Source organism: Capsaspora owczarzaki (genome assembly GCF_000151315.2).
Source record: "Capsaspora owczarzaki ATCC 30864 unplaced genomic scaffold supercont2.3, whole genome shotgun sequence".
Lineage (NCBI taxonomy): Eukaryota > Filasterea > Ministeriida > Capsasporidae > Capsaspora > Capsaspora owczarzaki.
Genome location: NW_011887294.1, coordinates 132,384 through 152,552, shown reverse-complemented (window position 1 = coordinate 152,552; position 20,169 = coordinate 132,384). Strand labels below are relative to the sequence as shown.

The following is a 20,169-nucleotide window of genomic DNA, read 5'->3' as shown; positions in this document are numbered from 1 at the left end:
CTCTGCCATCTGAAGAGCAAAGAGCACATTGGAGTGACTTCACTTTGAATGCAAGCATCTAGGGGGGTACCGCAATATTTCGAGAGCAACAAACGACGTATGAAAAAAAAACAACAAACCACCATCAAATAATGAACATGTACATAGCAAGGGACAGGAACAAGCACAAAACCACAACATCCAATCACACTACTGGCAACTTATCAAAGCTCGAGACGAGCCACCCGAGAAAAGTTAGGAGGACAAGGTCAGCTTGGCCTTGTTGGCAGCATCAAGCGAGGTGAGCAGCGATTGTAGTCCTTCCTTGGACGTTTCAAAGACTACTTCGCGCAGCGTGCCATCGGGATTGCGAAGACGAAGATTGAGCACAAGCACCGGCTGACGAATACTGGCGAGTTTGTCGCTCGACATGACGATCGATGCCTTCCAATCAAAGTCCACCAGCTGCGCCAGGGAAATGCTGCTCGAACTGCTCACAAGCGCCGCACGAATGTCTGCCGCCCGCGTGTCGAATGCCTCCACCAACGCAGTGCTGGCGTTCGACGGGGTGCCGATCGCAGCGAGCGATTCAGCAAACTGCCAGAGAGCGCCAAAAGCAAACACAACCAGAATCCGAGGTTAGGAACGTAAGTTTCCACCGACTCTGCGTCTTGTTTCGCTTCAACACCGTCAAAGCTCTCAGCAGCAACAACAACAACAACAACAACAACAACATCAACATTAACAACACCACAAAACGGAAGATGAAGGGGACAGACCTCTTGTTTGCTCTGGCTGGAGGCTCCCGCCTTACGGAAGACGCTCGTGAGCTCGGCCAGCGCGTGCAGCGCCTTGTCTTGGCTGGGCCAGATGTCTGCAAACCGCGACGCCAGCGGTGCATCGCCGTTGATGCTGTCGATCGCAGCGTGAATGACCTGAGCCCAATGCCAAAGTCAGTCAGTCAGTCAGTCAGTCATTGTCTCTCTCCGTCGCTCCGTCTCGCTGCTTCCGCGGCGTTGATCGAGAGTGAAGGTGACAGTCTTCACGAGTCGTAATCAGCGTGAGTGGGGTGAAGTCAGGACGTTGGCTGCAAGTCTTGCTGCCGTCCGTCGAGATCACTTGACAAAGCACTGCTGAAGCTGAAATCGCGCGCACGCGGCTCAACAAGGGGGTGCATCATCATCACATTGTTAAAGTGGGGCTCCAAATGCAACAAAAACACTCACCACGTCGAGACGCTCGGCGGGCACTGTGGCGAGGAAGGCAAGCGGTCCGTCTCCAGCCATTGAATCTTTGTATGAGAAACGGGCAAAAAAAGAGTGGTGCTCGGATTCTCAGACATGAAGCGAAATAACATGCGGAAAATGGTTGGTTTCATGAACTCATCAGCTATCAAATCGACGCTGAGCATGATGGGGGACAGAAGAATGGAAATCAACGGCCAACAATTTCGGAATAGTGAGAACGATAGTATCGTACTAATTCGAGTAATAACAAGCTAAATTACGATCCGCTCTCCATTCAATCCTAGGAAATCCCAGTCTCGTTTTTTTTTTTTTTTTTGTTTCTTCTTTCGCAATCTTAATTCTCGACCATGGACGACGCCAGCAGCCAGTCGCTGGACGACAGCCAGGGTGGCCATGCTGCTGGGATTGTGCACGAGCTGGTCGTCCGCAAGCGGGTCCGTGATCTCGCAGACGAGGCGAACGAGGCCAGCACAACAACGACCAGTGGAGCAAGCGCAGACCCGCACGCGCTGATGCAGGAGCTGATCGCCCCGCGTAAGCTGCCACGCACGTTCGTTGGACCTGCAGATGTCGACGCTGCGTCGCGATGGCGCGCTGAGGTTGCCATCCGCGCTGCTGAAGCCCAGGCGCGCGCAGTTGAAGAGCAGCAAGCGAGTATTCCAAGCCAGTCCCAGCATCTTGTCTTCTACAACCAAAGCGCCCAGGTACAGACGAAGCGAGAGAGAAAGAGGAAGAGAAAGAGAGAGAAAGAGAACGAGAGAATAGAGGCGTAAATCTGAGACTTACCTGCGTTTTGGTTTTGTTGTTGTTTGTTTATTTTGTTTGCGAAACTTGTTTGCGAAACTCAGAAAACTCAAAGAAAGCATCAGCAAGCAACTTTGCTGTCGTTCTCGTCGACATGCCAAAGCTTGTTCAGACAAAGGGCCTTGGGCTGGATCCTTCCATGGTACATCCGTCGTTTGGATTTTGGTTTTGAGTCGATTGGCGCGATCGATTTGCTGTTTGCTCACCGTTGCCTCCATTGTTGTCACACTTCTCCATTCTCAACACATGCACAACTAATGCTCAGCGCTCGCAATTACACCCAGCAACGTCCTTGAGCGGCGCCGCACCATTCACCATCGGCAATGTGTGCTCCGGACCTGGCTATGGCGTCGTGCTGGCGTCCAACAACCCCCACTTTTTGAAGCACGACTGGGTGTCGTCCGCATCCTGGCCGTGGCAAACGGTGGCTGCCTTCCGCTCGACTTCCAGCTTGGCACCCGTCGATCCGATGAACGGCGTGGCCCTCGCTGAAATCCCGCTCCTTACCGCCTATCTTGCCGTGAAACAGCTGGGGACGTTGGAACCCGGAAGCACCGTGGCAGTGACAGACGCACACGGTCCTCTGGCCACTCTGATTTGCCAGTTTGCACGTTTGCTCCTCCGCGCTCGTATTATCGTGCTGACCAACTCGGACGCCAAGTGCCGCGTCTTTCGGGAAGATTCGGATGTCGCCGGTGTCGTCAACTGCGCCTATTACTTGGATTCGACCACGGGTTCTAATGCTCACCCTGTTAGCCAAAACTCTTCTTCGGCATCATCGTCCCCTGATGCCCTCGGCGCTTTGACCACGGCGGTGCATCTCCACTGTCCATCTGAGATTCATGCGCTGATTGATACCGTGGGCGGACCAGTGCTTCTCGCTGCCGCTCGGCTGATCAAAGCGGGCGGCAAGATTGTCACCTGCGAGCAACCTCACGGCCTGCTTGACGATCGTGCACGAAGCTGCAGCAACAGTCTTGTCAACTCGAGCAAACCACCACCTCTTCCACTGCTGGTTCTCAAGCGTCTCAGTGCCCGTCGTATCACCCGTCACCACCTTCTACTTGCAAACCATGTCGCCGAGTTGCCAACGTTGCTCCAGACCATCCAGCAACTCGTGGCGACCGATCAACTGCACTTGCGCAAGACCATCTTCGACGGGATTGACAGCATTCCGGCCGCCTTTGAGACAATGTTGGATACACGGCCATCGTCGTGTGGGATTTTGCAGGTGCGGATATAACAATGTTCATATCATCTTCATTCAAAGTTATAAACCAAACCAAACAGGACACGAGGTTCATCCATGTGCAAAAAAATAATTCAACCAACCAACAACTACAGCAATCACTCAAACACGGACACAAAAGCAAAACGAGAATTGTAACCGAAATTTCAATCCAGTCGGCCACTCGAATTTAATAATGACGAGCAAGATCGCTCGAAGTCACCACGGGGACAACTGCGGGCTGGTTGATCAGCAATTCGGAGGCCACATCCAGCGGATTGCCATCGCGGTAGCAGGTATCGCAAACACGCACGGGAACAATGTAGCCAATCTGCGGGAGGCACATTTGGGACTTCGAGCACGAGCTGCAATACAAGCCACCACATCTGGGGAGGTGCAAGCGAAAAGTAGACGAGGCGCGCGCGTTGTTGCGTGAGGCCAAACTGATTGCGATTCCAACACTCAGCTCCCTCAGATAAAACTTACCTTCGGCAATGGTGTCGTCGGCGGAAGAGGAAGAACGACCGAGTACATGACTGGCACTCCTTGACTTCGAAATCAGGCACCCATCGCATGCGGCGCATCTCGCTCGCGGTCGTGGTGCGTGATGTGATTGAGTACGAGTCGCTGCGGTCGATGCCTGCCGCATTGATGCCTGCAGCATTCATGTACGGTTGCAACTGACGAAAAAAGCATGGTAATGCGCACAACAAATAAACGTTAGCAACTTCAAAAAATGAAGAAAAGGGACGACTCGCTGACCATTGCAAAGGAAAAAGCAACATACCTTGATATTGGGCGAATGGACTTCAGCACGCGCCTCCTCCGTGGCGTGGTTCTGGTTGAGACGCTCTGCCGCATCCATATCGGCACGGGCACTCATTGATCCGTACGACTTGACAGCTTGGGGCGATCCGACCAGGTTGGCGGAGGCCGAATAGGTTCGGGACGGACTGTAGGGCGCTGCGTGAAGTGGCGCGCTTTGTTGTCGACCGACCATGGCTGGGTTGGCGCGAATCGGCGTGGAAAGCAGGGCAGCATCGTCCGCTGCATGAACGTCTCCGAGATTGTCGCTACTGAGCTGTTTCTTGCCCTTGCCGGCTTTGGTGGGCGTTGCCGTCGGCGAGGCCACAGCCGACCCGACCGAATTGTTGTAGAAGGCGCCTTGCTGCGGGACAGGCTGGCGCTTGGAAGCCGAGACAAGACCCGTGCGAGCATCGACCGCTTGGTTTGCGGTGGCCACGTTGGCCAAAAGCAACGGGCTGCCATTCACCTCGACCAGGGTACCGCCCGAGGCGGCAGCGGCTGCCTCTGCGCCTGCCAGCAAGCTCGACTGATACGCATGCTCGAGCTCGCCTTGCAGACTAGACTGAGGGCCATTGTCGCTGTCTGCTCGGCCTCGTCCTGCCAAGCCAGTTGGCGAAGAGGGCTTTCGAGGTGTGCTCGTCGCCTCCATGAGCTGCGTACTCGCGCTTGGGCTGGCGGTGGCCAAAATGGCGCGCACTTCAGCAACCTGTTGCGAAACAGCCTGCATTTGCTGCTGCTGAACCAACTGCTGCTGCTGAGACACGACAGAGATGTTTTCTTGCTGTGTCCGGGTCTCCATCGTTGCGGCCACCTGACGTTCGAGTTCTTGCCGGATGGCGTCAGTGTGTTGCTGTTGCGATGCCAACCCGGTCGCAAGGTCCTTCATTTCGGTCTCGTGGCGAGCGAGGGTCTGAGTTCAGAAAAACAACCAACCAAACGAACAAACAAACAAAAGCAAGCAAGTCAGTGTTTGGTGATGATCTATTGAATGCACAACCACGGTCGCGTGCATTACAAACCTTTTGGAGTGAGAGATACTCGGTCAGGCGCCCATCAGTCTTGGTCAGAACGGCTCGATTCGACTCGAAATCTTCCTCGATTTGGCGAATGCGTTTTCGCATGACTAGATTCTCCTCCTCGAGTTTTCGAAGCTGATGCGAGAGGTTGCGTTCCCGTTCCTGTAGTTGCAATGGACGGATGAATGATTTTTGAAGGCATGAGTGTTTGCAGAGACAGAGCACAAAACGACGCGATGTTGGCCACACTCACCTCCCACACGGCCTTCTCAGATTCGAGCAACTCGATTTCACGGGTCAGTCGGTTGGTTTCGTCTTGCACGGGTTGCAAGCGAGAGAGCTGATTGTTCAGTCGTTCGTTCACACCGACAACTTGTTGCAATTCGCTCTCCAATCGGTGTTGGTGGCTGTCTGCGCGATCAAGCTGCGCCTCAAAGTATTCCTTCATGCGCTGTGTCTGCAGAGCCAGCCGTTGCTTGGCATCGTGGTCTGTTTCGGACTGCGTGTGTATGTTTGAAGGGTGTCAGTTCGGTTGAGTTTGCATGGTAGACACAATGCAGGAGAAAAAAAAAAAAAAGACCAACATACTCGTTCGCGTGTCATGGGAGCTGTCAGGTTGTCGATACGTTCGCTGCCGCCGGCGGGCGCTGCCAGAGGCGTGTGGGCATCCTCTGTTTGATGGCGATGCATTTTCGAGTGAGTGCTGTTTTGTAAAGAGCGACCGCCAAATTGCAGCCAAACGCCTTTACCTGGAGACAGATCGCTTGCGACAGAGGTTGTGCGATTGCGTTTGGCGCTGGACAGCCATGCCTACCAACGGTAATTAATCACACACAAACAATGGTCAGCTCCAATCAAAGCACAGAGGCAGGCCAAAACCAAAATTCAAAACGCTGTACCTGCATGCCCAGTGAGAACTCGTCTTGAGTGACAACGCCGTCGCGGTTTGTATCAAGCACATCGAACAACTCCTGAAGGCCTTCTGGTGTGATGCTGATGCCGAGCGTGGTAGTGACTTGTCGGAGGTCGTTGAGATCAATGACGCTGGTTTGTTCAAGAGCACAGCAGACAGTGAGCAAACCATTGATTGGCACGGAGCATCAAAGACCATGCTTTTCCCCCAACGTCATGACCATGGTGAGCTTGAGTTTGTTCCATCCCCCATCCTTGACATACCCGTTGTTGTCCAAATCGCAGCTCGCAAAGAGGTCTTTGAGGTCCATTGCGGTGGTTTCGGCTTCCTCTTCCGCGTCCTCCTCTGTGCCGTCGTGCTCATCGCCATCATGTCCTTGGTCCTGCCTCGCTGCATTGCGCTTGACCTTGTCCTGAGTCGTGTGATTGCCGTTGCCATTCGCATTGCCATTCGCAGTGGTGCCTGCGTCGCCGTTGCTGCCCGGTCGCTCTGCCGTCTCTTCCATCTCCTGTTCCCAAAACCCCCAGGTTTTGAACCAACGTGTTCACAAAAACAAGTGCGGAAGCAAAAAAACAAAAACAAAGTGAGTCAAAATGCAAAATGCAATACAAAATCCAATGCAAACGCCATACAAAATTCAAAACACGAGTTGTTGAACTTTTTTTTTTTTTTTTTTTTTTTTGTGAGGTTTAACGTTGCTAGTTTGCAGTTCTGATTCAACGTTGCAACACTGGCAGATTGCAAGAGTGCAATTGGCAGAGCGAATGGCGAGCGAATGGGTGTATGGCGAGGAGAGGGAGTGAGCGAGGCTGACGCGCTTGGCGTCGGAGCTGGGTTTCGAGTAGAATGCAGGAAGCCCCCCGGATGAACGAACGCTCCAAGGGCGGATGGGTCGACTGTGGGTGGACTGTGGATGGATTCTAGTCGAGATAGATTGGATGGAGAGATGGGGGAAGTGTGGACAGAGGAGAGAGAGAGGAAGGGAACAAGACTCTTACACTGTGTGCAGAATAGAATGCTTGAAATTGAAGATAGACTGCATGAGCATTGCAATGAATAGTACAGTAGATCGACATCGCATTGCATTGATATCCTGATAGTGTACATTAAAGTCGGCAGCGATGCGGGGCGGTAGGGGGCGACGGCTTGAAAAATCAGCTCCCTTCACCCTTCACCCTTCACCCTTCATCCTTCACGGCTCAAGCTCAATGTGCATTTCAGCTGGCTCACCTTGCCTCCAACAGAGCTGTTATCTGTTATTTGTTTTGGCATCCATCTTGCTCATCCGTCCTCAATTCTGACACGGTCAATTTTTTCTCAGCTTCACTCTTTCTTCTCCATTTGCCTTTTTATTTCGTTTCCTTTACTCGACCTGCTAACTAAATTTACCGGCGACTCTTCTTTTTCTTCACTACACTCCTACTCTCTCTCTCCCTCTGTTTTCCGCTCTCTCTCTCTCTCTCACTCTCCCCCACCTCCGCTCTCATTTCCAAGCTATGGCAACGCTGTCGCAGCAGCAACAAGTGCCGCCGTCGTCGCCGGGTGGGATGCTGAAGGGCCTCGCGTCAACCTCGTCGCTGGCCTCGATCAGCTCCGCAGCCCCAGCCCCAGCCCCAGCCTCGGCCTCTGCAACGGCCTCTGCAACGGCAACTGCGTCGGCCTCGTCCCCACTGGCAGCAGCAGAGTCTGCGCTCGTGCTGGGCGCCTGGCACCGTCCCGCCGCCCCGCCGTCTGCCCTCGGCTCCGCTTCCGAGTCCGCCGTCTTCCTCCTGCAGAGCCCAGCCGGCACGCTCCTCCTGCCGTGGAAGCGAACAATGCTGAAGCACCTCGTCGAGCGCAACGGCGCGCAGTGCGACAGTTTCGCCTCGCTCATCGACCACCGTAAGTTGAGAGATTGTAGCCAATCCCCATTTCAACTCGAAGCGTTTGACCAGTCGGCTCGAAACCAACTGCAGTATCACAAGGATGAACAAGAAGCTCATACACGGGAACGCGCTGAACAAGAATTGGGGGAGGGGAGAATGGAGCAGCGAGCTGTAAACACTCATACGTCATCATCGACGCGTCTGAGAACTCGTTTCACACACATACACCATCACTTTATCGCTTTGTGGAAGCATCCAGCTCACTCACTCAGGAGACCTCCGTGAACTGACATGACACCAATTCTTTTACATTTGCTTGCTTTTTCGCTGACCATGTGTGGTTTTTGGAACAGACATCAAGCAGATGGACGTGCTGGACGAGCACCAAGCGAAAATGACATCGGCAACGCGAGAACTAGCGTCGCTGCAGCAGGAAAACAGAGAGCTCAAGCACCAGCTGGCCATGTCAAAAGACCACAGCGAAATGTCGAGCGCGCTCGCGGTGCGCGACAAGGTGTCGGCGTTGGAAGAAAAGCTCCAGCGAACGCAGGAAGAGCTGACGGAATCGTACAAGCTGAAGGGCCAAAACGCCCAAATGTTGCTGGATCTCTCGCAGCAAATCAAAGTCAAGGACGAAGAGCTCCGACAGCGCCAAACAGAGCACAAGGAGCTGCTAGCTCGCATTGCTACGAGCGAGAAGGCGTGCGAGGACGTTACGGCGCGGTTTAACGAGTCGATGGTCGCCATTCAAATCCTCCAAGACGAGCTCCAAGCCCTGCAGCTTGAGCTCTTGAAAGTCGAAGAGCGCAACAAGATTCTCGAGGTCGAAAACACGAGTTTGGTCGAGCGCTGGCTGCGCAAGATGAACGAAGAAGCGCTCAAGATGAACGAAGCCAACATGTTCTACGAATCTGTCGTTGACATGAAGAAGCGCGAGGCTCTCATGGATGCGGCGCAAGACAAGCTCTCGTTGATTCGCCAGGCTGATTAGACGAGAATGCTATCCTGCGGAAGGGCGCTGTTGCTGGGATTGCCATTCCAGCGGCCGTTGCTTTTAAAATTTCAGCGCATGAATCGGACGTCAACGATGTAAGCAGAGAGTTGCGGGTTGGGTTGCGGGAAGCCGATGGCTCGAGGCAAAGAAGGAGGAGGAGGAGGAGGAGGAGGAGGAGGAGGAGGAGGAGGAGGAGGAGGAGGAGGAGGAGGAGGAGGACTGACGATTCTCATTTATTGGTGATTTTCCAACTTGTCGTTGTTGTTCTGATTGTTCCTATGGCAACTTGCACGCCCGGGGCGGTCAACGACACAGCTGTGCTTTAATTCGAGTGGAAGTCACTTTGTGACTGCCAGTTCGGACAAGACTGTCAAGATTTGGGATGCAAAGAGTGGCAAGAGCACTCTGACGCTCTCTGGCGCCATGCAGGGCATCATGTGCGTTTCCTTCAACACCAAGGATGACTTGATTGTGGCAGGGTCCAACGACAACGCCACGCGTGTCTGGAGCTCTCAAACAGGCCGACTTCGGGTACGGATGGGGTTTGATGTTCCATTGCATTGCATTGGTTTCGCTGGCGCCCTTGCTGAATGGCTCACACATGGTTTTCCACCGTAGCACACACTCACTGGACACTTGTCCAAAATCTTTGCTACCCGATTCGTTGGTGACTCGAGCAAAGTTGTACGTTTTCGTGGTTGAATTGTCTCTGTTTGTCAACTTGCTTTTGATTGTCGACTGGTTCTCAACTGATTTTCTCCCTCTCCCTACTTGCTCGACACCTTGTAGATTAGCGGCAGTCATGACCGAACCATCAAAATTTGGGATTTGGCGAAAGGCTATTGTATGTTCCCACCCGAACGGACGAGAGTTTTTTTTTCTGCAACCTGGACTAACATCCTCTCACTTGCCAATTGTGCAGGCATCAAAACCATCTTTTCCTTCTCGAGCTGCAACGACGTCATTCTGGGTGATGACAGCGGGTATGTTCTCATCAACCATCGGAGTCTGTTGGCCTGAACAACAACTCATTTTTCGGTTGGTCGCTTTTCTTCTTTTTTGTTGTTGTTGTTCTTCCAACCACCCCCCTCTGGTAGCACGGCGCTCGTGAGTGGCCATGTAGACAATCACATTCGATTCTGGGACAGCCGTACTGGCGACTGCACCAGCGAAATCACTGGCATCCACACCGGCCAAATCACTTCGCTCGCAGTTTCTACCGATCGTCGAGTCGTGCTCAGCAACTCTCGTGACAACACCATGAAACTCATCGATGTTCGAATGCTTCAGGTGGTGAACACATTATTGTAAGTCGAGCCCTAGTTGCTGCGATGGCAATTGCGTTGGAGTGTCGACTTTTTTTTGGTGCTGTTTGTTTGTTTGTTTGTTTGGTTTCTGCATACTCTCACACTTCTGCCCTCAAATGCATCTTGATGCGACTTTTGTCACTCTTCACAGCCACGACAGCTATCGACCGGGTGTCAACTGGTCGAAGGCTTGCTTCAGTCCCGATGGGCGGTACGTTGCCGCGGCAAACGGCGACGGTTCCGTTCTCTTCTGGAATTTGACCACTGGAAAAATGGAAAAGACCTTCAAGGAGCACCCGTATGTGAACGAATGCGAGTGTTTCTTCTGATTTGTGTACGGAGGGTGTGTTTCGCTCACTTTTTTTTTTTCGATTGCTCGAACTTGTTGTACAGCAACAATTGTAATGCGGTGGCATGGCATCCTGCAGGGCATCAAGTCATTAGCTGCGACAAGGACAAGAACGTTGTTGTCTATGAGTAGTTTGTTTTGGCACTGTTTATTTTGTACTTTTGTCATCCATATTCACCAACAAGCCGATCCATGCATCTCTGTGTTGTCAGTTCAGTCACGACTGTTTCGTAAATTGAGTTAACTTGTATGCTCCTCCTTTGGGGGGGGGGCGCCAATGGGGAACAACTGTTGGATGAGAGAGAGAGAGAGAGAGAGAGAGGCTCCCTCGCGAAGAACCTTGTCGAAACCCATTGTTATTGGAGAAAGAGATTGTCTTTTTCGTTTTGTGAAACAATAAGCAATCATGTCGTGTTTGAATGGTATTGTACACCGAGCATGCAACATCCAAAACCCCCGCCCCCTTTACTTTTCAGTTCCGCCGAGAATTTTGGCCTTCCAGTCGAGATAATCGCGATTCGTTTTGGCGGAAGGAGTAAATGTTGTATCTTTTGTCGGGTCAGGTCGACGAGACTTGACGGGAGCTGGTTTGGAAACTGAAACGGAAGAAGGAGCTGTCTGGACGGGACGAGCTGCCGCATTCGGTAGTTCAGGCTCGGGCAGATCGTCCAAGACAGGCTCTGCTGGTGCTCGGGTGGCTTTAAACAGTCGAGCAGGAGATTTGTCCCAATACGTTCGTTTTGTGGTGGTATCTTGAACCAATAGTGACGCCACGGTGCCGGGTCTTGGCGGCATCTCGCAAGCAGCGGCCATTCGTTCGCCTCTTTTCGAGGAGGAGGAGCTTTGCAAAGCTGCAGCAGCACTCGAGTCGGCAACGTCCAGTCTTGATGCTTTTCGTGAGCTGCTTGCATTGTTGTTATCGCCATTGTCGCTGTCCGAACCACTATCATCCTCATCTTGGGCACTTTGTCTTCGTTTTCTCCCACGAGGGTTTCCGCTCGTATCTGTTGACTCTTCGTCGCTGCTGCCGTGTTTTTCCGTATCGCCTACACCAATAACCGACTCCACCTGTGGTTCAAAGAGGAGAAATGCCTGTCAGCGTGGTCAAGATCTGTCGACATGGGGGGTTTGGTTGGTGCACAGTACCTTGGCCAGCACATTACGAAACTCTGTCTCGCCAATGTCACACGCGTGGATAATCTTTCTTCGACTGACGCGAAATTTCATCACGCGGCAACCGGCGTAAAAGACTGCAGCGAGAACGGCAGGTTTGCTCATGGCCGTTTCAAAGAGATCACTGGGATTGGCTGAGGCAACTGGTTGTTCTTCTACCAGCGCTTCACGGTACCTGTTAGGGTTGAGTCGATCAGCGTGAAGCAACGTGAGCAACGTGTGCAGGACGTCAAAACGTCCACTTGCGCTCATTACCGATTGGCAAACTCCTTCAACTGTGGTAGCAAATCCGTGCAATTCATCTGGATGGCGAGGTCCCGCAGATCGATGCGATGCCGAACATCGAGCACCCCTTGAATGGTGTTGAGAACGAGCGTGTATGTCTTTGCGTTTGTTCCGGATAGTTTGATTGCCATTTTCTGTGCAGAGAACGCCAACAACACAAGTGAGAGTGCATGCAGCGCAACCTTTTTTTTTTGCTCTCTTGAACGAGTGTTTCATCGTTTTGCTTTCTTTTTGCTTTCTTTTTGCTTTTGAGAAAGTGAAACAAGGACGAAGCGAGAAAGTGAAACAGCACTCGTCAATGTTGGCTGCTGGCTTTTTCCTCACCCGATCGAACGGCTCCTTGTGCATACGGCATGCAGTGTCCAACGCGACTGCTGGTCTGCACACGACTTCAAACCCAGGAGCGGACGGCGCACTGTCGACGAGACGAGTCAGAGTCAGAGTCAGAGAGCGAGTGAACAGGGCCGCCTTGGTCAGCCTCCAAACCTCCCAATCAGCAAGTGCCAATGCACATCAAAGGGCAAGACCAGAGCGAGAACCAGAGCGAGATCTGAGCGAGAGTGCGTCTCGTGCTTACTTGATGGCTGCGAGGCGGACGAGCTCGGCGGCCTTGGCGCGCACACGCGGCGACTCGATGCCCATGCGATCCGCAATGTGAGTCACCGTGTTCATTATTGGAAGAAGCGACGAGAGCTTGAAGCTGCGTTTTGAGCTGTGCTGATCGGGACCGAGTTGGGTGAGATTGAGACGAAACGACAGTAACTCCAGACAGAGAGAGGACTGAAATCCCCGCGTTTCTGAGATTTCTGAGATATTCAAAAGTTCAAAAGTTGGGGGAAATAAAAACTTGCTCAGTTTACAATTTTTTGTCTGAGCGTCTTTTTTTTTTTTTTTTTTTTTTTTGCGTTTTGGCGCCAAAAAATCCCGTTTCATCTCGTTCCGTTTGAATGTTGCACAGCAGCGGGTCGTCCTATGCGCCGGGCGGAGTGCCGCTTGGCCAGAGTGCGTCGGACGGCATTGGCTACACGCCTGCTGTATCGTCAGCGCCGCATCAGCCGCATCAGCCGCATCAGCAGCAGCAGTCGGCGTATGGCTACGTGTTTGAAGGTCAAGCTCAGTCGCAGCGGCAGCAGCAGCAAGACTTTTACATCCAACCTCACCAGTCGCATCAAATGCACCAACAACTCTATCCGTCACAGGCTCATCAGGCGCATCAGGGGCCTCAGGGGCCTCAGGGGCTGCCGTCGACCGCGAGCTACTTTGGCGCTCCCACTGCTACTACTACTGCTGCTGCTGCTGCTGCTGCTGCTCCTGCTGCTGCGTTCCAGCCTCAGGCAACCGCGTTGCAGTACCACACCCATACCCCAGTCGCATCCAGTCTAGCGCCCGCATCGGGGCAGCACCAGTACCAGACTCCTGCTCCGCCTGCGAATGCCGCATTCACTGGCGCCGGATCCACGACCCCGCTCACTGCAGCGTCCCTCACGGCTGCCATCAATAGTGCTGCAGCTGCGGCGAGCGAAGGCGCCACCGCGTTCAATGCAACGTATGGGACGCCCGTGAGTCAATTGCAGCCGCAATCCGCCCACCACGCCGATCCAAGCCGCACTCCTGCCAGCTCGGCCACGCCATTGACATACTCTACTCAGACACAGGCTGGTCTGCCAAGCCAAGCAAGGGTGGCGGCGTATTCGACCCCATTGCCGCCGAGATCGCTCAGTGACCACGCTCCTCCTCCTTCTCAGCCGGGTCAACCCCAGAGTGGATCACCGGCTTCGGCCAATGCAGCAATCCACACATTTGCAGGAACAATGTCAACGCCACAGCAAGACCGAAGCAGCAGCACGCCGTATCGGGACCAAGCGACCCTTTCGTCCAACACTTCAACCAGTTCACGGGCTGGTGCGAGCCTCCTGGGCACACCTGCAATGCAGCAGCCATCACATCCAGGAGCTGCATATTCTAATTTGCCCACACAGCAGCATGCACAGCCGACCGGCGCATTGGCATCCGGGGCAGCAGCAGCAGCAGCAGCTCCTTCGCAGCAGTCAGCACCAGCCAACAACAATGTGCCGCCGTCGGTCATGCAACTCTTGAGCGAGCACGTTCTCAAGGAGGCCGGATTGATATCGGCAAATGAGCGCCTGGAATCCCTGCTTGGCGAGGAGCGTTTGGAGCGTCAGTCCTTTGAGCGACGGACGCGAGAACTCGCAGAGAGCAAGGATCGTCGCATTCGCGATCTCGAGACCCAACTCGAGACGCTACGGCCGCTGCAGACAGCGTCCAACTTTGTAGACCAGCGCGTGCTCGTGTCTCAGCTCGAACAGGAGCTCGATCGGGTCCTTGCACTGCTGGAGCGCGAGCGCTCACAATGGCAGCAGCAGCGCGAGTCCGACAGCGCCGAGTCAAATCGTCGCTTTGCGGCTTTGGAGGCGGACGCGGCTGCGGAAAGGCGCGCGGCCGAGCGTGCGCAGTCTGAGCGCGCAAATCTGGAGGTGACGGTGAATGGTCTCCGGCAGGAATGGCAGTCGGCGCAATCCGATCTCACCAACCAACTGCATTCGGCCCAAGCGAACGTGGCACAGCTGACCGCCTCCCTCCAAGGAGCCAATTCGCGCTTGGCCGCGGCTGTGCGCGATGCTGAGCAAGTACGCGGCGCGCTGCAAACCAGCACAACCGAAAATACACGACTTTCGCAGCAGCTCATGTCGTGCGAGTCGGCACTGCGGCAAGCGCAGAGCGACTTGCAGGCATTGGAAAGCGACCGCACGGTTCAACTGCAGCACTTGCGCGATCGGTTCAAGCAGCAGTTTGACAGTGCTCTGGACGTCGTGAGCGATGCCATTCAGTCCACGCCCGGCTCGTCGTACTCTTCGAGATCGAGTTATCTTGGAGCCGCACTTCCCGCAGCATCCAGCAACGGTCGAACTGTTGGCGCAGAGCTGTTTCCGCCCCTAACCCCTGCTGCTACAACCACAGGTTCGGCGGCAATCACCCCAAGCAGTTTTGCGCGACAAAACGGTGGTGTTGTGGCAGGTTCTGGCATTGCAACAGGGCCGACTCCAGTCCCTCAGCAACCGCCGTGCCGACTCCAGTCCCTCAGCAACCGCCGTATCAACAACAGCCGTCTCAGCAGCCATCGCAACCACACTCGGTGGGCATGTTGCACCCGACATTGACATCATCATCATCACAGCAATTGTCATCTTCGCAGGCTGTGTCACAACCACAGCAGCAGCACAACTCACACGGCATGCATTCCAATCCTCTGCCCGCTTCCCAGTCGTCGCCTGCAGCCATATTTCAGCCCTATGGATCCCATCACATGACAATTCAAGCTTCTCCGCGCAGGAAAAGCACGGGCGCAACGCCTCCAGTATCGGACGGTCGACCCCACGACTCGTTTGTCCGCTTCGATGCCAACGAGCATGTCATTCTGGACGGTGAAGTGACAGACTCGGACGATGATGCAGAAGACCCTGTGGCAGAACCGCTGCAGTTTTCCATTAGCCACGATCTTTCCACCTCGTCAAACAACGTGACGCCTGCGGAGGCCTTCTTTGACACGTCACAGTCCTTGAATGCCAGTCTAGCGTCGAACGCAAGCTACAGCTCCCCACAAGCGAGCCTTCAGGCGAACCGCACTCTTGCGCAGCTTGGACAAGTGTCTCAACAGCAGGGCCAGCCACGGCAGGTCTTCCAGCAGCCACAACGTCACCAACAGCAACCGCAACAGCAACACCAACAGCAACCGCAACAGCAACACCAACAGCAACACATACAGCAACACCAGCAGCACCACCAGCAGGAACACGCGCTCCCACAGCAACCTCCACGTCAACCGCAACAGCAAAGGGTCTCGCAACCCACCCAACTCGACACTTCCTCAACCACCCTGTCAGCGCCCGACCAAGGCAGAGAGCTCGAACTACTTGCTTCTGCACCGGCACTACAGGAGGAGCTGCAGAGCTTGCGCGCCCTCCGAGAAAGCGTTTTGCGCGAGGCTTCTGCCCTGCTGGGAGTTGGCACTGCGGACGATTTGATCAAAAAGACATCTCCGCCTGGCCTGCGACAGGGCTTGCCAACCTCGTCCACTCATTTGAGGCCTGCGCTGAAGGTGCCTTCTACTCCCTTGACGGCAAACAGCGCCAGGCTCCCTGCAACCGCAGCGGCAGCTGCCGGAGGCTCACCCTCAGGAGCAGTCCGGAGCGCTGGGGGCATGGCTGCCGCAAGCACGCCTGCTCAAACGCGCACCGCGATTCCAAGCTCCCTGACAGCGACCCCGATGCGATCTGCTGCTGCACTCCGTGCCCCCACGCCAGCCAGCGGTGCTACGCCGTCGACTGCTCGCGTCTCGTTCCAGACCCAATCTCCGCCCCAAGCGCGATAGAGAGCGTTCACAGGATTGTTTTATTTTTGTTTTTTGTTGAAAGGTTTGAAGGTGTACACAAACGAGTCATTGCAACAACCAGTAATTCAATGAATTTGAAGACAGCAAATACACACAAAAAATACACATGGACACACAACAACCTACATCCCTCGAAAACACGACAGACAGACGCGCAGGCAACGAAAGGACAGACATACAACGAAAAGGCAAAATGCAAAACTATCACCTCGCCCTTCAAAAAAACAAACGGAAAGACGAGGATGAAAATGAATGCCGCATTACAAGGCGTCGTTCGCGTCCAGAGGTGCTGCATTCTTTGCGTGGGCAAAGTCAGACTCGGTGTCAGAATTGTCCTCGACATCGTCAAAGGGAAGAGGCTCGCCGTTCGCGCTGAGCTTGCCATAGTTGCGGCCTCGGCGAATGTTGAAGGCGTCGCTGGTGTCGTCGACGACATCCGAAATGGTGAAAATGTCAAAGAACGTGTACTTGAAGGGCAGACGCGACGTGTTCATCATGGATTCGTACTCCTTGTAAGGGAAGGCGTATGCATGCAGGATGGCCGCGCCCAACATTTCAATGCAAATGAGAAAGTCCTGCGCGCCCGTGGCGACATTCTCGGCCGTGTACTGCCCGAAATCGTGAATGACCGAAATGGCAACAAGGCCCGAAATGGCGACAGATTGCCAGAAGGAGAAGAAGATGACGAGCTTGACACACAAGAACTTGAAGAAGGGCTTGAACGGCTTGAGCTCCTCGCCCAGCGCCGAGTAAAAGACGACAAGCGCGTAGAAGGCGATCGTGATGGAGAGGTTGTCGAAAAAGCAAATGTACGGGTAGCCGCGATTCATCACCCAGTGACCTTCGTCAAGCAACCCGAATGGCTCGAGAGCAATAGAAATCAGGGCAAGCAGCGGCTTGATGATGACAAACTGCAAAAGAGCTTGCTTCAATCGCGTAAAGAATTGCGGATGTGAGACGAGCATCGGAGGTAGGCAGTACTTCATCGGCCTGTCATCATGTCATGGTATTGAAGCAATGTTGAATAGCACGTTTGTTGTCGTCAGTAGAGTGGCAACAGGCGAGCTGGGAAAGCAGCCAAGTGCAAGAAGGGGGGGGGAGAGAAAAGAAAAAAAAATTACCATGGATGGTTCAACGGTGGCTTGCTGCCGAGAATTCGCACCAGCTCTTGCTCGCCATGCAGGAACGAAGCCAGCAGCAGGAAGAATTGGTACAGGACGTAGGCTTCGTATACATCACGCAATGTGTTGAGGTAGATTGAGGCGCTGGAAAATCGCAGCGAAAACCAAGAGTCTGTCATGTGCAGAGTCGTACAATCGTGTGTACCGACGAGTCACGCAAACAAGAGCATTGAGTACATGAGAGCAAGAAAAAGCAGAGAACATGTGCAGACAATGCAAAAGGCACCAAAGAATAAAACGAGCAAAAACGGATAGGAAAACGTTACCGATGGCATAAATCGGAACCATCAGCAAAATGCGAACAATGCGCCGCTGCAAATCCGGCCGACGATAGTTGGTCATGTGTTTGTACACGCTATGCAGCGAGAGGATGGTGGCTACGATCGCGAACGCTCCAGCAATCCAGAATGCAGCGAGTCGGACCTAGGGCGCGAACAGGTGAGCAACAACAACCAAAATCGTAGTGCAGGACGAGTTGAACACCTGCTTCTAGGATGGGAGGTCTGTGAGGTCTGTGAGGTCTGGGAATACATACATCGTCGTACTTGGATTCGTTGCCATTGTCGGTCGAGTTGCCCAGCGAGGAGGACGACGACGCAAGTGCCGCGAGCTGCCTCAAGTCGATCTGATCCAGCAACTGCAACCCACCGTCCAGCTGTTGTTGTTCTTGTTGTTCTTGTTGTTGTTGTTGTTGCTCTGCGACTCGAATTCCGGCTCGGTCTTGATTGGATCCGAGCGCATAGACGAGCGCAGTTGTCAGTGTGCTCCGCATTCCCAGTTTCAGTCAGTCGGTCGGTCGGTCGGTCGGTCAGTCAGTCAGTCGGTGCGTTTCCGAGCGAAATGGAGACGAGTGAAACAAAACAAAAACCCAAACCAGAAGTGGAAGGTCGCCGGGGGAAAGAGTGGAAGAGTGGGTTGAAAGCGATGGTGACGTGCTACACTGGTTTTTTCTTGGTTCGAACACTGGAGTGAAATGCAAGGCCAGGCCAGCAGCGGTTGGAAGTGAAGGGGCGGCAGCAAGAAGGGAGAGAGCCTGGTTGACGTGTGCGAAGGAGGGGAGGAGGGGGTAGGGGGAGGGGTTAGGGGGAATGAGAAAGAGCGAAGAGAGATACGTGTAGGAAAAAAAAATTCGAAAGGACTGGATTTCAAAAAAAAAACAATGAGAAAATAGACAAAAAGGATCAGAAATGAATGCAAACCACAATCAATCGCTCGATACAGCAAGCAAAATGGGTGCATACATGATACTCAGAAACTGAAGAAACTGAGGGTGGAATCTTACGAACGAAAAAAAAAAAAAAAAAAAAAGAGCGGGTTTGACAAGCTCAAACCGCCGAGAAAACATGAAAGACAGCAACTTCCAAAAAAAAAAAAAAACCCCAACAAAATGACCAGACTGGTGATTGGGTCTCACTGAGAACAAACATTGTATTCGAGTTCACTGGAGCAACGACAAAAAAAGGGGACGAGGAGAAAAGCGGGGGACGGAGAAGAGGGAGGTGCTCAAAGGCAACAAATACAGTTGCATACAAATCATCACGGCTCACATTCGTCTTGGCCTCAGAAACAAAACGCTCAATCGCGCTTGGAAGCGCGCTTGCGGGTCTTCTTTTTGGTCTCGCCAAACAACGGCGAGTCCTCAGAAGATTCGCCATAGTCACCTTCGGCGGCTTCTTCCGCAGAAGCGTCTGTGGGCGCCTCGTGCGACATGCCTTTCGTGCTGCGGTCGAGCTCGGTCTGGAGCGACTTCATGTTCTTTTTCATGACATGCTCGAAACGGCTAATGACATCGAGCGTGCGCTCGTAGTATGTCTCGCTCGACTGGCCCGAGGTGGAGCCCTGGACGCCAAACATCATGTTCTTGAGCTCGTCGTCACGGTAGTACATTCCAATGATTTCGGCCAGGTACGAGCTCAGACGATCGTTCATCTGGAGTCGCTGCTGTCGGTACGAAGCACGCTCCAAAAAGTCGGGGTGCGCAATGTTGATGGTAATCACCTTGTCCAGGCGTTGGCAGCGACGCTGCGTTCCGTCCTCTGCAGGAGGGAGCTGCATGAACTGAATGGCAAACGGAGGAGGGGCACCGCGCGACTGTGCCTTTTCCTTCGGCACGACATCGGCCAGCTTTTCCGACTCGGACTTTGGCGGCGTCTCGGGCGCCTGCTCCTTCTCGGGAGTCTCGGGCAGCGGCTCGGGCGCCTTGTCTTCCGCTTCTGGCTGCTCTACAGACGTCTCCTCGCCTGCGACCACCGCTTGTTCGACGACCGGAGCGAGTTGGTCGGCCTTGTTATCAGCCGCAGTCTGCGTGCTGTCAAGGTCAAAGTCGACATCGGGCCCGGCGCCTGTCACCATCTTTTGCTTGATCTTGGAAGCGCGCGCATCTCCTCGGTGCAGACGCGAGAGGATTTGTCCCAGCACACCCTCGAGGCGTCCGAGAGTGACCACTCGCTGCTTGTCCATTTCGGCATCAAGAGCAGCCTTGAGCTCGGGCTCGAGCTTGATCAGGGCAGAGTACATGCCCGAGCGCACGGCCGACTGCAAAAATTCGTCGCGTGTGATGACGGTGCTCAGCTCATTGGGCACGGCATGTATCCGAGCAGCTGAGGATGG

General features: G+C 53.9%; 10 protein-coding genes across 10 annotated transcripts; 5 read left to right on the top strand and 5 right to left on the bottom strand.

Annotated features, from left to right (window-relative positions):
• Positions 1-59: 59 nt before the first annotated feature.
• CAOG_02053 (hypothetical protein) lies at positions 60-1,299 on the bottom strand. Its single transcript, XM_004348753.2, has 3 exons — positions 1,206-1,299; positions 759-914; positions 60-576 (listed from the first exon to the last, which is right to left on the bottom strand). The coding sequence occupies exons 1-3, from the start codon at positions 1,263-1,265 to the stop codon at positions 235-237; spliced, it is 558 nt and encodes a 185-aa protein (XP_004348803.1). The 5' UTR covers positions 1,266-1,299; the 3' UTR covers positions 60-234.
• A 231-nt stretch (positions 1,300-1,530) lies between these two features.
• Positions 1,531-3,324, top strand: CAOG_02052 (hypothetical protein). The gene is made up of 3 exons (XM_004348752.2): positions 1,531-1,930; positions 2,075-2,172; positions 2,296-3,324. The coding sequence occupies exons 2-3, from the start codon at positions 2,125-2,127 to the stop codon at positions 3,271-3,273; spliced, it is 1,026 nt and encodes a 341-aa protein (XP_004348802.2). The 5' UTR covers positions 1,531-1,930; positions 2,075-2,124; the 3' UTR covers positions 3,274-3,324.
• CAOG_02051 (hypothetical protein) lies at positions 3,269-7,073 on the bottom strand. Its single transcript, XM_004348751.2, has 10 exons — positions 6,993-7,073; positions 6,258-6,502; positions 5,981-6,125; positions 5,831-5,891; positions 5,670-5,752; positions 5,335-5,580; positions 5,085-5,243; positions 4,046-4,975; positions 3,745-3,938; positions 3,269-3,644 (listed from the first exon to the last, which is right to left on the bottom strand). The coding sequence occupies exons 1-10, from the start codon at positions 7,068-7,070 to the stop codon at positions 3,449-3,451; spliced, it is 2,337 nt and encodes a 778-aa protein (XP_004348801.2). The 5' UTR covers positions 7,071-7,073; the 3' UTR covers positions 3,269-3,448.
• Positions 7,074-7,490: 417 nt separating this feature from the next.
• Positions 7,491-8,850, top strand: CAOG_02050 (tipD; the record flags this gene model as incomplete). The annotated part of the gene is made up of 2 exons (XM_004348750.1): positions 7,491-7,875; positions 8,213-8,850. 2 exons carry the CDS (start codon positions 7,491-7,493, stop codon positions 8,848-8,850), a joined length of 1,023 nt encoding a protein of 340 aa, XP_004348800.1.
• A 78-nt stretch (positions 8,851-8,928) lies between these two features.
• CAOG_02049 (WD40 repeat-containing protein) lies at positions 8,929-10,641 on the top strand (the record flags this gene model as incomplete). Its single annotated transcript, XM_004348749.1, has 8 exons — positions 8,929-8,948; positions 9,210-9,384; positions 9,472-9,537; positions 9,643-9,697; positions 9,776-9,836; positions 9,951-10,160; positions 10,312-10,458; positions 10,554-10,641. 8 exons carry the CDS (start codon positions 8,929-8,931, stop codon positions 10,639-10,641), a joined length of 822 nt encoding a protein of 273 aa, XP_004348799.1.
• Positions 10,642-10,909: 268 nt separating this feature from the next.
• CAOG_02048 (hypothetical protein) lies at positions 10,910-12,724 on the bottom strand. The gene is made up of 5 exons (XM_004348748.2): positions 12,545-12,724; positions 12,292-12,382; positions 11,938-12,101; positions 11,656-11,857; positions 10,910-11,577 (listed from the first exon to the last, which is right to left on the bottom strand). Exons 1-5 carry the CDS (start codon positions 12,637-12,639, stop codon positions 10,975-10,977), a joined length of 1,155 nt encoding a protein of 384 aa, XP_004348798.1. The 5' UTR covers positions 12,640-12,724; the 3' UTR covers positions 10,910-10,974.
• A 190-nt stretch (positions 12,725-12,914) lies between these two features.
• On the top strand, positions 12,915-15,053 carry CAOG_02047 (hypothetical protein; the record flags this gene model as incomplete). Its single annotated transcript, XM_004348747.2, has 1 exon — positions 12,915-15,053. A coding segment is annotated over one exon (2,139 nt), but the record flags the coding sequence as incomplete, so codon positions are not given.
• A 74-nt stretch (positions 15,054-15,127) lies between these two features.
• Positions 15,128-16,488, top strand: CAOG_02046 (hypothetical protein; the record flags this gene model as incomplete). Its single annotated transcript, XM_004348746.2, has 1 exon — positions 15,128-16,488. The coding sequence occupies one exon, from the start codon at positions 15,128-15,130 to the stop codon at positions 16,355-16,357; it is 1,230 nt and encodes a 409-aa protein (XP_004348796.1). The 3' UTR covers positions 16,358-16,488.
• On the bottom strand, positions 16,364-18,698 carry CAOG_02045 (hypothetical protein). Its single transcript, XM_004348745.2, has 4 exons — positions 18,095-18,698; positions 17,826-17,982; positions 17,500-17,671; positions 16,364-17,368 (listed from the first exon to the last, which is right to left on the bottom strand). Exons 1-4 carry the CDS (start codon positions 18,329-18,331, stop codon positions 16,639-16,641), a joined length of 1,296 nt encoding a protein of 431 aa, XP_004348795.1. The 5' UTR covers positions 18,332-18,698; the 3' UTR covers positions 16,364-16,638.
• Positions 18,699-18,967: 269 nt separating this feature from the next.
• CAOG_02044 (hypothetical protein) lies at positions 18,968-20,169 on the bottom strand. The gene has a single exon (XM_004348744.2). The coding sequence runs from the start codon at positions 20,074-20,076 to the stop codon at positions 19,135-19,137; it is 942 nt and encodes a 313-aa protein (XP_004348794.1). The 5' UTR covers positions 20,077-20,169; the 3' UTR covers positions 18,968-19,134.